General features: G+C 33.6%; 1 protein-coding gene across 3 annotated transcripts in view; it reads left to right on the top strand.

The window, feature by feature from the left end:
• The window catches only part of STXBP5 (syntaxin binding protein 5), a 176,335-nt gene that overhangs the window by 69,175 nt on the left and 91,089 nt on the right, over nucleotides 1-16,071 (top strand). For all 3 annotated transcript variants that reach the window (XM_079146831.1, XM_079146830.1, XM_079146832.1), the window contains exon 8: nucleotides 4,637-4,760. In XM_079146831.1, the coding sequence (XP_079002957.1) occupies nucleotides 4,637-4,760 (124 nt within the window). The remainder of the gene's footprint in view (nucleotides 1-4,636; nucleotides 4,761-16,071) is intronic.

The following is a 16,071-nucleotide window of genomic DNA, read 5'->3' as shown; positions in this document are numbered from 1 at the left end:
GGATGTTAAACCATCCTTGCATTCCAGGGATGAACCCCACTTGATCGTGATGCACAATTTTCTTAATATGTTTTTGGGTACGGTTTGCCAATATTTTGTTAAGGATCTTTGCATCTATATTCATCAAGGATATTGGTCTAAAATTTTCTTTCCTTGATGTGTCTTTTCCTGGTTTGGGTATGAGGGTGATAATGAGTTTGGTAGGGTACCCTCTTTTTCTGTTTCCTGGAATACTTTGAGAAGTATTGGAATGAGATCTTCTTTGAAGGTCTTGTAGAACTTGGCTGAGAATCCGTCTGGTCCTGGGCTTTTCTTGGATGGTAGGTTTTTAATGGCTTCTTCTATTTCATTGCTTGGTAGTGATCTGTTTAAATTATGTATGTCCTCCTGGTTCAGTTTGGGAGGAGCATATGTCTCTAGAAATTTGTCAATGTCTTCGGTAGATTCTATTTTGTTAGAATACAGATTTTCAAAGTAGCTTCTAATTATGTTCTCTATCTCAGTGATGTCTGTCGTGATATTTCCTTTTTCCTCACAAATTTTAGTAATTTGAGTTTTCTCTCTCCTTCTCTTTGTTAGTGTGGCTAAGGGTTTGTCTATTTTGTTCACTTTCTCAAAGAACCAACTTTTTGTTTTGTCAATCTTTTGAATTGTTTCTTTTGTTTCAATTTCGTTCATTTCAGCTCTGATTTTAATAATTTCCTGTCTTCTACTACTTTTGCTGTTATTCTGTTCTTCTTTTTCTAGGGCTTTGAGCTGTAATGTTAGATCATTTAGTTGTTGACTTTTCATTCTTTTCTGGAATGCGCTCCATGCAATGAATTTTCCTCTTAGTACCACTTTTATAGTGTCCTAGAGATTTTGATATGTTGTATCATCATTCTCATTGACCTCTAAGAATTTTTTTATCTCCTCCCTGATGTTCTCTGTTATCCATGTTTCATTCAATAACATATTATTTAGTCTCCAGGTGTTGGAGTAATTTCTGTTTTTTATTTTGTCATTGATTTCTACTCTCAGTCCATTATGATCTGATAGAACACAAGACAGTATCTCTATTTTTCTGCATTTCCTGAGGGCTGCTTAGTGGCATAACATATGGTCTATTTTCGAGAAGGTTCCATGTGCTTCTGAGAAGAAAGTGAATCCGCTCATTGATGGATGGAATATTCTATTTATGTCTATTAAGTCTAGGTTATTGATTGTGTTATTGAGTTCTGTGGTTTCTTTGGTTGGTTTTTGTTTGCAAGATCTATCTAGTGGTGACAGTGGTGCATTAAAGTCACCCAGAATTATTGTGTTGTGGTCTATGATTCCTGAAATTGAGAAGGATTTGTTTGATGTACAGGGATGCACCATTGTTTGGGGCATAAATATTTACTATCGTTATGTCTTCCTGATTTATGGTTCCCTTAAGCAGTATGAAATGTCCTTCTTTATCCCTTCTGACTAACTTTGGCTTGAAGTCCACTTTCTCCGATGTAAGGAAGGAAACCTCCGCTTTTTTACTGAGTCCATATGCGTGGTAGGTTTTTTCCCATCCTTTCACCTTTAGTCTGTGGATGTCTTTTTCTATGAGATGAGTCTCTTGCAGGCAGCATATTGTTGGATCTTTCTTTTTAATCCATTCTGCCAGTCTATATCTTTTGATTGATGAGTTTAGGCCATTAACGTTCAGGGTTATTATTGAGATATGATTTGTATACCCAGTCATTTGGCTTATTTTTGGTTTTTAAGTTGGCTCGGTTTCTCCTTTGAGTGGTTTTTCTCTAATGTAGTTCCTCCCTTTGCTGACCTCCATTCTTGTTTTTCATTCCCTCCTCATGGAATATTTTGTTGAGAACATTCTGTAGTGCAGGCTTTCTATTTGTAGATACTTTTAACTTTTGTTTATCGTGGAAGGATTTTATTTCATCTTCAAATCTGAAGGTTAGTTTTGCTGGGTATAGGATTCTTGGTTGGCAACCATGTTCTTTCAGAGCTTGAAATATGTTGGTCCAGGCCCTTCTAGCTTTTAGAGTCTGGGTTGAGAAGTCGGCTGCTATGTATATCTCCCTATATGTAATCTGATGCTTTTCTCTCGTGGCTTTCAAAAGCCTATCTTTATTTTGAATGTTAGGCATTTTCATTATAATGTGCCTTGGTGTGGATCTGTTGTGATTGTGTGCATTTGGTGTTCTGTAAGCCTCTTGTATTTGATTTTCCATTTTATTCTTCAGGCTTGGGAAATTTTCTGATATTATTTCATTGAATAGTTTGTTCATTCCTTTGGTTTGTATCTGTGTGCCTTCCTCAATCCCAATAACTCTTAAATTTGGTCTTTTCATGGTGTCCCATAGTTCTTGGAGATTCTGTTCATGATTTCTTACCATCTTCTCTGTTTGGGCAACTTTATTTTCAAAATTAAATATTTTGTCTTCATTGTCCGAGGTTCTGTCTTCCAAGTGGTCTCGTCTTTTGGTGATGGTTTCCATTGAGTTTTTTATTTGGTTTATTGTTTCCTTCATTTCAAGGATCTCCATTTGGTTTTTTTTTTTTTTTTTTTTTTTTTTTTTTTTTTGAGAATCTCTGTCTCTTTGTTGAAATGACCTTTTGCTTCCTGCAGGTGCTCTTTCAGCTTATTGGTATTATCATTCATTGCCTGCATTTTCTCTCTTATCTCATCCTTTGCTTCACGAATCATCTTAATCATGTATAATCTGAAGTCCTTTTCTGACATTTCTTCTAACATACTGTCATTGGATTCTATTAATATAGAATCTAGATTTGTTTGGATCATTTTCTTCCCTTGTTTTTTCATGTTGTTCATGTATCTTCCCCTCTAGCGCTGCAGATCTGGAGTATTACAGTTTTCCCCCTATAGGCTTATAGTGGCCCTATAGGTTTCTGAAACCCTTTCTTTAAGGGGAGATCAATATTAGCAGTGCCCAAATCAGACACTATGCAATCCTAGACCAAATAGCCCCTATGAGGACAATAGCAAAATTGTCCTAATAAACAGAATGAGTTAAAATATTATTTTCAATAAACAAATATATTTGTAATAAGGTCTGCAGTTTCTAATGGAGGACAAAGAGGATGCAGAAGGATGTAGAATGTGGCTGTTAATGGGATAAGAAAAGATTATACAAAGGTTCTAGATAATAGAAAGGGTGAGAGTGTAATCAAAAGAAATTGGATGTTAGCATGCAAAAAAGAGAAAGAGACTAAGGGAACAGGTAAACAAAAGGAAAAGAAAGCAAGAAAAGTAAAGAAATAAAAACTTAAATTTTTCTATGTAGAAAAAAGAAAATCTACAGTATAACAGTCATATAGTAATGAAACCTTCCAGTGTTAAGTATTCTGATGCATGAGAGGTACCTGACAGTGAGCTTTAAGCCTCCAGCAGGAGTCTCAGGATGGGATTTGCCCTACCTAAGGATCGGAGCTCTGGCTTCCAGGATTATCCAAGATGGCCGCTCTGGCTTCGAAGTGTGTTGGCAAATGGGGACCTGCAGCTCAGGGTGTGGCCGTGGTCAGCTGGAGGTTCTGGAGGTGGGATGCGGTTGGTCAGGCAGGGATCTTGGAGGTCCGGTGTGTTTGGTGTGGTTGTGGGATCCTGGATGCTGGGTGCAATCAGTCGGTCTGGGGTCCCGGTGATAGGGCGCAGTCAGTTGGTCTGGGGGTCCTGGCGGTAGGGAGCAGTCAGTCGATGTGAAGGCCCCAGAGGCAGGGCTGAGGGATCCTGGAGGTGGGGCTCAGTCAGTCTGGCCAGGGATCCTACGGGGCCTGGCTGTTGTCTCAAAATGGCGGCAGCCATGTGTAATCAAACCTGCAGGTACTGTGACAGAGAACTTCCAGGCAACAGCAGGCAGCTGGTGCTCCACTGGTGGTCGGTGATCAGTTTGCTGTTGTCGGAAGATCAGTAGGTGAACCTCCTGCGTTAGGTATGGATAGGTGTAAGTCAGGCGATGGACAGGCGAGAGAGGCAGGCAAATGGCAGATGATAGGCACCTGACAGGGAGCAATCTGCACTCAAAAAAGGTGTCGATATGCTGGGAGACTGCAGGTCATCACAGTAGACAAATGTGGTAAACACCAGGGAACTGATAAGCAGCAAAATCTGCCTCACAAAGAAACAGATATCCTGTGCTGGAAACCTGAGTTACTGAGCGACAAGGAATGCAGCCTCCCTCTAGTCTGCCATCTTGGATCCCTCCCCTGTTGCTCTTATTTTTAAATCTACATTTTGCTTATTTGGATTTTAGTTACTTTAGAAACAATTTCTAATATCAATGTAGCTACTTTTGCAATGGGATATTCGTTGTAATAACTTTATTTATATTTAGGTGGCAATTTATTCTGAGAAACTATAGGAATACATTTTATTTTCCTGAACTTGTCAGTAGTCTACATGTCATTGTTGTATGTTCCTTAAGAAGTAAAATGATTGAAAGGAATTCAAACATTGTCAATATGAAATAAAATCTCTTTGTATTTTAAGAGGGCTAAATTATTATGGGAATGTAAAATTAACATTGACTTCATCTTGGAAAATATAAAATAATTTAAAATTAAAATTCATTACAAACCATTTATTATTGGTTTAATATTTAAATAAATTTGAAAAATTAAATTCTTCACCCTTCTTCTATAGGCTATTCACTCAGTTGCTTGGCATCATGAAGGAAAACAGTTTATTTGTAGTCATTCAGATGGCACCTTGACCATATGGAATGTGAGGTCCCCTGCTAAGCCTGTACAGACAATCACACCACATGGTAAGAATATCTTGATTTTAAACACTTCTTAAATTATAATATACAGTAAACTGTTTTATTTGAGTTTGTGTTTGGATTTGTTTAGTTTTAATGATTATTGTATTTATTTAATGTATTATTATTTCATCTTTTGAATATCATTTCTTCAGTAACCCAAAAAGTAAATAATCTTTTGAGTGAGGAAGGACTTTTAAGCTTTTGTCATCTTAAAGCTGACACTTGCAAGTTGTTAATGTATATGAAACAGTGTGCTTGAAATGTGTACCTCTATAAGATGAATTTCGTACATTAAAGTTTTGTGTTGAGTGTCCCCAGGTTCATTCCAGGTTTGATGATTGGGATGACTCTTAGGACTCAGCATATAGTCATATTTGACTCCCGTGATTTATTACTGCAAAAGGACATAGAGAAAAATCGGCAACGAGAAAAGTCACATATATAAAGTATGGAGAAAATTAGGTTCAATCTTCCAAATATCCTCTCCCCATGGAGTTACACAGGACATACTTCATTGCTCTAGCAATGAATTGTTGTTACTACATGTGTAAAATATTGTCTACCAGAGAAAGTCACCTGAGCCTGTGAATTTTTATTGGGGTCCATCATGTAGGATTTAACATGTACGAAAATTCCAGAGTCTTGGGAGGAAAGTAGGGGTTCAACATAAACTACATTCTTTGTTCAACAATTGAGGCACAGTGATCCACCCTTATCAGACAGGTAATAATGGGAACTGTCTCAAAAACCAAACTCCCAAACACCCACCAGAAGGCAAATTTGCAAGTAGAGTTTTCTAGGGATAGCAGTCTTGGCCTGCTATATTAACTCGTTTTTCTGTATAAAGAGTATTTATAAAACTTATATGAAATTTTTATTAGGTTATTTATTAAAATTAAATTAACTCCTCTTTTCACTTTGAATCTGTATTTTTTGCATCAATATGTATTCTTCATTCTTAATCCAAGAGAATACTTCCTGAGAAGAGAAATCGCATTAAAGAAACTACTATGTACTGGTGATAATCAAAGAGAATCCTTGTAGCTATTGCTAATATTTGCTTGCTTTAAATATGCATAACCACTGTCTAAAAATTCTGAGTTATTGCAATGTAGATATTAAACAATAAAATTAAAAACATTTTATCTATCTGTGGCAGTATGGGTTTTTAGGCTTCTTTTCTGGTCAGAATAGCAATTCTTGATTTCACATAGGAAGATATGCTTTACCACTGCTATGTTATAACAGTCATCTGCTTGAAAAGCTCTTACTTTTATAAATTTGCATCAGGTCTTTTTATAAGTGAATCTAGAGGATATCCCTTATGATAGTACATTCTAGTTTTTCTTATTGCATTTTTTTCTTTCTTTCATTAATGCCTATGTCCATAATCTTGTTGGTACTCTTGAAAATTCCCATAAATCTTAGAATTCCCCAACCACACTTGGACCTGCAAATCCCAAAGACCCAAAAAGTAGCAGTAAGGGGCAGTTATATGAAACACACCTTTCCTTTCAAATTCAGAAGAAAATGTAACTAGTATCAAAGATGGTAGACATATATAATAATGCTATTACATCTTGAAGTTGATCTGGTTTTCTTTGAAAGAATAGTACTGGACTGGAGGTATAGCTCAGCAGTAGAGCACTTAACCTAGCATTTGCAAAGCCCAGGGTTCAATCCCCAGAATTGAAATATAAGGAAAGTACTAAGGGTATTTTCTCTTTGAAACCACATGAGAGTAAATAATTCTCATAGTACCCAATCACCCCTAAGTCTTCCGTGGTGTACACATGTGTGCGTGTGTGTGTGTTTATTTTTATTTATTTATTTATTTTTTGTGGTGCTGGGGACTGAACCCCCCAGGGCCTTGGCACTCTACCAACTGAGCTGTATCCCCAGCCCCTATTTATTTTTTTTTTAAACATTTTCCTCTATCAACAAGTTTTGCCTTTTATTAGAAGAGATTATATAGTAATTACATTTGGTTTCTTCAATCTTTAAAAACTGGAATTTACTGAATCTTTTTTTGACTTTCATATCTGGTAAATTATAAAAATTATAGGGAATTATTTTGTACATAAATATGTTTGATATTTCCTCATGATTAGATTTAGATTGCACTTTGTTGGCAGCATATCCTAGAAAGATTAATGTGTTATTTTTACATCTTCTTAAGTAAACTTTGCGTGTGTGCACACGTGTGTGCAAGGCTTAACTCATGCTAACCAAGCACTTTTACCGCTGAGCTCCACCTCCCGCCCCCAAACTTGTTTTTTCTTTGTCTCATGTTGGCAGTAACTCATCTCTTGATCCATTGATTAGTGATCTGTGTGCTATGTCTCTATTAGAAACTTATTTTTCCCTTTGAAATTAAGTTTTCTTGATTTGTATTTATCAATAAGTATTTTGATATGAATTAGTTTCTTTGAGATTATGTGCATACTAGGCTCATCAGACTTCTTCCCTCTAGCTTTGGTATCTATTGGTGTTTCTTGGCTCAATTGTTACTCTGATATTGCCAAGTAATAATTTTTTATCTAAATTTGTTTGTTTTTGTACTACAGGTCTCTGAGAGCAGACTATAGGAAGTCATATAAAACAGTCTCTACAGTGTTTATAGTGTGTTAGAATAGGGTCATTAGCAAAAATTACTTTTAAGTCAATAAGAGAAAGAATATTTTACTTACTATGTTTTCTCAGAATTAGATTCCAAGCAAAATGTAAGCATAGTACAGCTTTTGTTGTCCAATATAGCAGTATAAATGTAGACAGTAAGAATTTCTTTTGTATTATTTATTTATTTATATAAAAATAGTGTTTAATTTCTTTGCATGTTTCTGTTATGCTTTCTTTTTTTATAGTTGGTTTTGAAGTGAATATGCCCTATTTTGTTGGAAGAATGGTCTTTTATTTGCATAGCCAAAGACATTTAGATTTTTCTCATTTGTTAAGTTGTTATACTATTTTATAAGAGGAATATTATTATTATTTTTTGAAAGTATTTGGTAAATATTTTGATAAAGACCTTCTGAAACAGCCACAAGTTAGATAGTGTCACAACTAAGGTGATTGTTTTTTTTTTAATTTAGAAAGACCCAACTACAATAATTTGTGAATTTGTCTGTTAAAATTGTTAACAAAATGTATTCACTCCCAGTTTATAGAATTTTTTGAATTTTAAAGTAAATGAAAATTTTTATTATATTTTAAAATAATTTCTAAGTGTTAGCAGCATTACAGGTATGCGCCACCATGCCCAGCTCTCGTGTTTATTTCTATGGAACAGATTTGATAAACTAGAGATCTTGAAGCAGGAATACCCAAATAGTACTGTCTGGATATTAGCTGTACCAGAGGCCTTTATGTGCTACACATAATTTGTATAAAGTTTTATATGTACAAATTGAGTACAAAAACAGTTCTCCATTTTCCTAAGGGAATGCAATAAATGTACCATGGTGAATAAATATAACTTTTATAATCCTAAAAAAATAAAATAAAATAGTGTTTATTTTATATAAATTGTACTTTTAAAATATGAATTCTTTCCAAGAGTTGTATTCTTTTTTTTTCAGGCACTTTCAAGATCATAGTTTATTTATTATTTCAGATAAAAAGATAGTATACATATTAGGAACTCCCTTAAAATTCAACTCTAGAGTTATACACAGTCTAGTCTTTTGCAATGAATGTTAACCAAAGAAATTCCTAAACACCTGAAAACCCCACTATTAACATGAACTATAGTAATAAAAAATTGACATTTAATTTGTTCAATGTATAGTATTTACATTATGATACCAATGGTGGTATGATAAACAGTGATAAAGATATAGTAAAAATACACTTTAAAAACAAAGATTTCTAGTCTTACAATGTGTTAATTATCATAATTGTATATGAAAAATTAAAACAAGAACTTTCTGTTACAAATTCTTAATCATCTGAGTTGTAGTCCTTACTTGCTACCAATTTACATGCAACATCTGCTAGGACTGACATTTGTGTTTTTCCCCCCAAGGAAGTATAAGTGATAAATGACATTTCAGAGCAGACATTAATTTACTTGTTGACAGAAAAAACTAAGAGTTGTATTCTTGAGTTGTATTCTTGTTTATTACTTACTTCTTAGCTTATTCCTAGTGGTAGATAACCTACCAAAGCAATTTTATGTTCACAACTAAGTTCCATGGCAAATCTAAGTTCATTTTTTGATATGGTAAAGTACAGAGATATGTTTTGCATATCTTGTTGTGGTGTGTGTATCTATTCTTTATATATGATAATTTTGATACAGAATTTTCAGAATACCAACTATCTGTTGATGAATCGAAATTTAGTTCTTTTTTCTTTTTGCTATCTTTTGTTGTGATTTCCATTCTTAACTTTTAGTCAAACAGTAATGGCAAGTTACTTTAAATCTATTAGACCTTTAAAAATTTTTACATTTTCATTTGTTTATTTAAACTACCTAATGGTTGTTCAAGTATCTTAGTTTTGAAAAACATTTACAGTATTACCTTGATAGCCAGGAACTGATTAAACTCCTCCTAGTATTTTACTTTGATGTTTATTGTTACAGGGTTTCATATTTAATAGGTCAAGATAGCCTTGAAGAATGAGTTCACAAGATGTATTATTACATTACATTAAAGGGATGTTAAAGCCAAAAGACACACATGTAGTTACAGCTTTACTTCCATAGTTTTTGGTTCTGTGACCTTTGGGAAATCAGTTAATGTTTCTGAACCTCATTATTCTCATCTCTAAATAGAGATAATAATGAAAGTTAATCTAGTTCTTCATGTGGTTCTGAGGATTTTATATGTTCATTCAACAAATACTTATTCGTTCTACTATGTGATAGGTACTGTTCTAGGTATGGATCATATAAGTGATATGTAAATAAAAGTACCTGGAAATTATTAGATGCTATACATGTGTGATTCTAGTAAATATAAATCTGAAAGGATAGATTAGTGCTCCCCAAAAATATAGTTCACAAATACTACTTATGTTTGCTTATCGATGAGTCATTTGATCTAAGAAGTATGTAATTGTCAAAGAAGTTCTAGAAATGATAAATTAAAGTTGAACATTTTTCTTCACTACAAAATGCAATAGGTAATTTTTGACTACTTAAACAAAAAGTCATAGCTCTCTTAATTACAGTTTCCATGAATATCAAAAAACATTTCCCTGGCAACCAGAAAACCTGAAACCTGGAACCTAATTCTAACCTGTTACATATGAAATACATTGTGGAGATAATTTCTGTTTTCTGGGACTTAGTTTCAATATACGTTAAATGACAGGATTGAAAAAGACAAATTTTAAGGTTTGAACTTTTGTGAATATTTGAAAATTAAGCAGAAGTTAATTTATATAGATTCTACAAAGTCATTTCATCTTAGTGTACTGTAGATTCTGTATTTCTGTAGGGGTAGGCTCTGCTTCTTTCCTTTGGTCTGTTTTTCTCAAGTGATGTTAGACTTTCATTACTTAGGAAGGAATAACTTGATGGTTAGTGTTAACCCTGAAGCTGTCAACTTGTTATGTGTTTTGTTGGGCCAGTGCCCCACAAGATCTCCCCTGTAGCCCTGGGCTGAGGATGATATGTTGCAGAATGAGCTTTTCTGATTGTCAGCTTCACCAGAATCTGATGATTCCCTAAGGAAATGAAGATGCTAGGCAGTCAAAATCAATACATGTCCAGAATAGAAAATGACATCTTAAATTTCGTTTCTAGAGCTTATTCATCAGCACAATCAATGTACTTATCAGTAAGTAAACCAAGATTGGATGTGTTTTATTCTATTAAGAGTCACTGAAGAAAAAAATAGAATCAAAATTTAAGAAAAGTTCAACTGAGGATGAAATATACAAAGAATTTTGTTCATCCAGTTTTAAGATTCACCTGAAGCATAAAAATAAATCCATACCTTAGTTCTTTATATAATTTAAAGTTTTCGCCAGTTTATGTATTTGAAAGGACTGACTGCACTCCATAGCACCCTTAAATTAGGCTTTTATTTAAAGGCAAAGGATATATTACAGCAAGAGAAAGGACTGCAGATAAGCATTCTGAAACATCCCCTACATGCAGGCTCCCCATGGGCACTTATTGACACCCAGAATTATGCTGAGTCTCCAGCTATAATCCCCAAGATCTGGCTTCTGAATAGCTCCAGGAGAAACTCAGCAAGGCCTTTTAACTGATCTATCCACTTTGCCAGTCAGTTCCCTGAGTTACCAAGGGAGTCTTGAAACTTGAACACTATATCAAAAATCCTACCATACTTAAATCTTAACTGAGAGTCAAAAACCAGATAGTCACGTTATCTCCAGTCCCTAGCTTTAAATCAACTCTGTCTCCATGTACATTAAGAGAAGTTCACCCTCCTGTCCTCATTTCAGACAAATATTAACATCAACAGTGTGATTCTCCAGTTTGCCATTATATTTTCTAGAAAATCACTGTCCAGTAGAAATGTAATATATACTGCATAGGCTATTTTTAATTTATTAGTAATCATATTAAAAACAGTAAAATTAAATAGTTAAAATTGATATTATCTATTTATTTTAAATTTTATTTAACCCCCAGTATGCAAAAATATTACTTCATCATGAAATCAAACATACAAAGTGAGGTGTTTCACAATGTTTTTATATTAGATCTTTGAAATCTAGTATACATTTTATATTCACAGCACATTTTGATTTGGACTAGTCATATTTTAAGTGCACACCAACCTTATGTGACTGGTGGCTACCATTTGGACAGGTGCTCTAGATTGAGAGCAAAAGTACAGTTAGAAAATGCCCTGTGTTCTAATTGGCAAAATAAAAAACTTAGTAATTGCTTTTGTCATTGATCTTCATTCATTTTTTAAATCAATCTTCATTTATTCGAGAGACATTTTACTGAGTACTTCCTATGTACCAGAGATTAAATCCTGGAAGTATATTACCCTTGAAGAGTTCATAGTCAAGTGAAAATGAATGAAAATGATCTATAAAATTTTAACTATTGTGATAAGTGCTGATGAGGTCATGAGTAATATGATGTAGAAATAAAGAAGTAATGACTGCTGCTTGAGTGAAGGGCATAGTAATAGTTCACAAATTCAGGACGTATGAGTGGGGTCTTAAGGAAAGGGGTTAGGGATGTTATTTGATAGAAAACAGCAGAACAAGGTTGTTTTAGTGAGAAAATACAAAGGCACAAAGATATAACCCAAAGCAGGGTGTTTTGGGAAAACTGTTACTAATATGACCAGAGTTTAAAATTTGTTTGAGCAAAAAAGCAGGAAATGAAAATAGAATTATGCATGGAGGCAAGATGATACATCAAAATATGCTAAATTGTTTGAACCTCATGATGGAAGCCTAGTAAATGAAGTTGCAGTGAGGAATACAAAATTACCATCTTGAAAATACCACTGTAATGGTACTACATCAGGTGACCTGAAGGCAGAAGAGGTTGTACAATAAGGAAGTTCTTACATTAATATACAGTTAATACTGAAGATTTCAGTTATGACAGAGGAAATGGGAAGAAAGGGATATTCATGACTGAAATTCTGGAATTTATAGAACTCAGACCAGTTCATGTAGTAGAATACCCATGTGGGTGGTAAATGGGCATAGGAAAAGGGCATTTGTAAAACAGGAAGAAACTGTATGAGGCATAAATATTTCTGTGATTTTTTTTTAAGTCAGATTTTAAAATTTATCATATCTTTTCAGTGACTTGTTGAGACAGTTCTCAGGTAGAAAAAGCACCTTTTTTGCTTCACTGGTGGCATAGCACTTAAGTAAAATGATACCTGGTGAATGAAATCTGATAATTTTCCAAATATTCTTTATTTATCTGTGCCTTATAAAATCACAGCTAATGCCTTATTATTTGTTTACAAAATAGCTAGTGTGAGAATACAGATGAATAATTTAATCTTTCTGGCCAGAAGCAGTAATCAATAACCTGATTTTTAAAACATCTGAGTTGAAAAAATATCAGAATATCCCAATCTAAAGGACTCACTGGTGTCCAAGCAAAATTAGCAAAGAATGATGACTATTCAAACAACAACTTGAGGCTGGGGAGATAGCTCAGTTGGTAGAGAGTTTGCCTTACAAGCACAAGGCCCTGGGTTCAATCCCCAGCACCGCAAAAAAAAAAAAAAAAAAAAAATTTTTTTTTAATTTATAGAGATAATGAAATTACTGGAATATTTTTAGTGGAAAAAAAAAGAAATGTTCACTTTAAAGGAATAATAATAAAACTGGCTTTCAACTTTATTATAAGTCTAAGTGCTGGAACACAAGGGAACAACATGAAGACTGTTGAGCAAGAAAAAAGAATTTTATACCTAGCAGGTTATATTCAAGATATGCAAGTGTTAGACTTGCTAGAGTTTAGTAAATATACCATTCAATGACTTCTTAAAATTTAGCTACTAAAACATTGAATATTAAAATAAATTGACTTATTTCTGAATAATTGTTTTACTTTATAACAAAATTTTACATAACAATTTTGAAAACAAATGTACAATTGGATCTGTGGTTCCAAATAATAGTAATTAACAATAAATAATTAAAATTATTATTTTATTATTATTATTTTGGTATTGAGGATTGAACCTGGGGTAGTTTAGCACTGAGTTACATCCCCAGGTCTTTGTGTTTTTTATTTAGAAATGGGGTCTTAATCAGTGTCTCACTAAATTTCTGAGGTTGCCTTTGAACTGTTGATCCTCCTGCCTATGCTTCCTGAGTCTCTAGAATTATAGAAATGTGCCACTGTGCCTGGCTCACAATTCCAGATTATACCATCCTGACACTTCCTTTAGAGGTTTGTATGGTAGAGGGATGATAAAAGTGTGCTGGAATTCTTCATAGCAAACATTTAAATTCTTTTACTGAAAGGGTACACATTTCTGAACAGATTAGAGATTGAAATTGTTAATTTGGCTTGGGCCGGTGGTGCACACCTGTAATCCCAGTGGCTCTGGAGGCTGAGAAAGGAGTACCTCAAGTTCAAAGCCCACCTCAGCAAAAGCAAGGCACTAAGCAACTCAGTGAGACCCTGTCTCTAAATAAAATGCAGAATAGGGCTGGGGATGTGGCTTAGTGGTTAAGTGCCCCTGAGTTCACTCCTCAATACCAAAAAAAAAAAAAGAAGAATTTGTTCCTTGTATAGCACAAGGGACTACTTTTTGGATTTCAATCTCCCTCTTTTTATACCTCTCTTTTTTTCTATTTTTTTTTCCCACCTCAATAATCAAGTTTTCCTCCTGTAGTCCGTTCCAATCCTTACATCTTAGCTGCCACTAATCACTTCTTGGTTCTCGAAAATTGGGCTGCCTCTTGGATATTCAAGATCCACTGAACAATCATTTCTTCAGAAGGAAGGAAAGTGGTGATCTCCTAGGATCTTAAATTAAGACAAGATTATATGTCCTACTAACAGAGTATAGACATATTTATAAAAATATTATAAAACAGGTGACATTTCATATCAATGGGAAAAAATTAAGTCTCAATACATAGAACTGGCAGGTATATGGTTATGTCAAAACTCATGATATTTTGTATCTTAAATGTATGCACTTCCTCAGATCAGTTAAAACTCGAAACTATTTTAGTTCCTCAATCTCTTCACTTGTTATAAGTTTATTCATATTTTTTATTTCTTTTTGAGTCCGTTTCAGTAATTTTGTCTTTCTGTGCATTTGTTCCTCGAAAGCTTCTCATTTGTTGACATGCAGTTGTTTATAGATTTCTTTACAGTTCTTGATCTGATCCTGTGATTTGAGTTTTCTGCCTCTTTTCTTGGTCAGTTTAACTAAATGTTTGTCAGTTTTGTTATTTCATTTCAAAGTAGTTCCTGATTTTGTTTTTCTTTTTTTTTTTTTTTTTCTTTTTGTGGTCCTCAGGATTGAACCCAGGTACTTTAATGCTGAACTACTTCACAGCCCTTTATATTTTTTATTTTGAGACTGGCACTAATTTGCAGAGGCTCTCATAAAATTTGGGATCCTCCTGACTCGGCCTTTTCTTAAGTTTCTAGGATTACTGCCATATGCCGTAGCACCTAACACAATTTTTCTTTTGATTTTTGTCTTTAACTCATTGGTTATTTAGTAATATGTTGTTTACTTTTCACATATTTAGAATCTGTTATTTTTCCTGCTACTGACTTCTAATTTCATTCTGTTTTTGTTGAAGAACTTATTTTGTATATGTTTGTCTTTTAAATTTGATTGAGATTTATTTTATGGCCTAGCATATATTTCATCCTGAAAATGTATTACACGTACTTGTGAAGATTATATTCTGTGTTTGTTGGGTGAAATGTTCTGTTGGTGTCTGTTGGATCTAAGTGTTCTAAGTTGTTCAGATTTTCTTTGTTCATCTCCTGTTTGGTTATCTATACACTATTGAAAGTAAGGTGTTGAAGTATCCAACTATTATCATTGTATCTATTTTTCCTCTTTTTGTCCATTTTAGTCTCATACATCTTGGTGCCATCATTTTTGGTACATATTATGTTCATAACTTGTATCTTTCTGTTATATTAGCCCTTGGCAAAATATTCTCAGATTGCTAATGGAAGTATAAATAGGCACATTTCTGGAATACAGTTTTACTCAAATATCCTTTTTCTGGGAATTTATCCCAAGAAAGTAATTATTAATTTATTCACTCATTAGACATTGTGGAGTACCCACAATATGCCAAAGAGGGTGTTCCACCAGAGATACAGTAAGGGAAAACAACACTAAAACATTTTGCCTATCCAGAATTTACATTCTGGTTAGCCAAACAACAGCAAAATAAATAAATGAAAATAAAGGAGTAAACATTATAAAGTGTTTTAGAATGTTATAAGTTCTATCGTAGAAAAAAATAAAGCTATGAAAGAGAGTAAAAAGTGTTAGTGTAGGAGTATGTGTCAGGGATTCCCAAGGCAGTCCCCAACTTTGGTGATTTGCCAAAGGTATAATAATGTTGAGAGTATTTCTGAAAAAAGGGGAAGTAGATCTTTCTTTTTTTTTTTTTTTTTTGAGTTTTCTATGATTTCTACAATGAACATCTACAGATAGATAACTGGAATCTCAAACATTTTACAAATATCAAAATTATTTTATCAAATAAGTTAACATTTTAAAGAGATTTGTGTATTTTAGCAGCATTTGTATGTTACAGTAAATAGATTTTACTTAGGAGAATAAATATAAATGAATTTATTAAAATAAGTTTAAATTTTTAAGGCTGATTTACCTGGATAAAAATGTAATAC

This window comes from Sciurus vulgaris (assembly GCF_902686455.1).
Source record: "Sciurus vulgaris genome assembly, chromosome: 7".
In the NCBI taxonomy this organism is placed as follows: domain Eukaryota; kingdom Metazoa; phylum Chordata; class Mammalia; order Rodentia; family Sciuridae; genus Sciurus; species Sciurus vulgaris.
The sequence above is the reverse complement of the archived record's forward strand: the minus strand, read 5'-3'. Positions and strand labels throughout refer to the sequence as shown.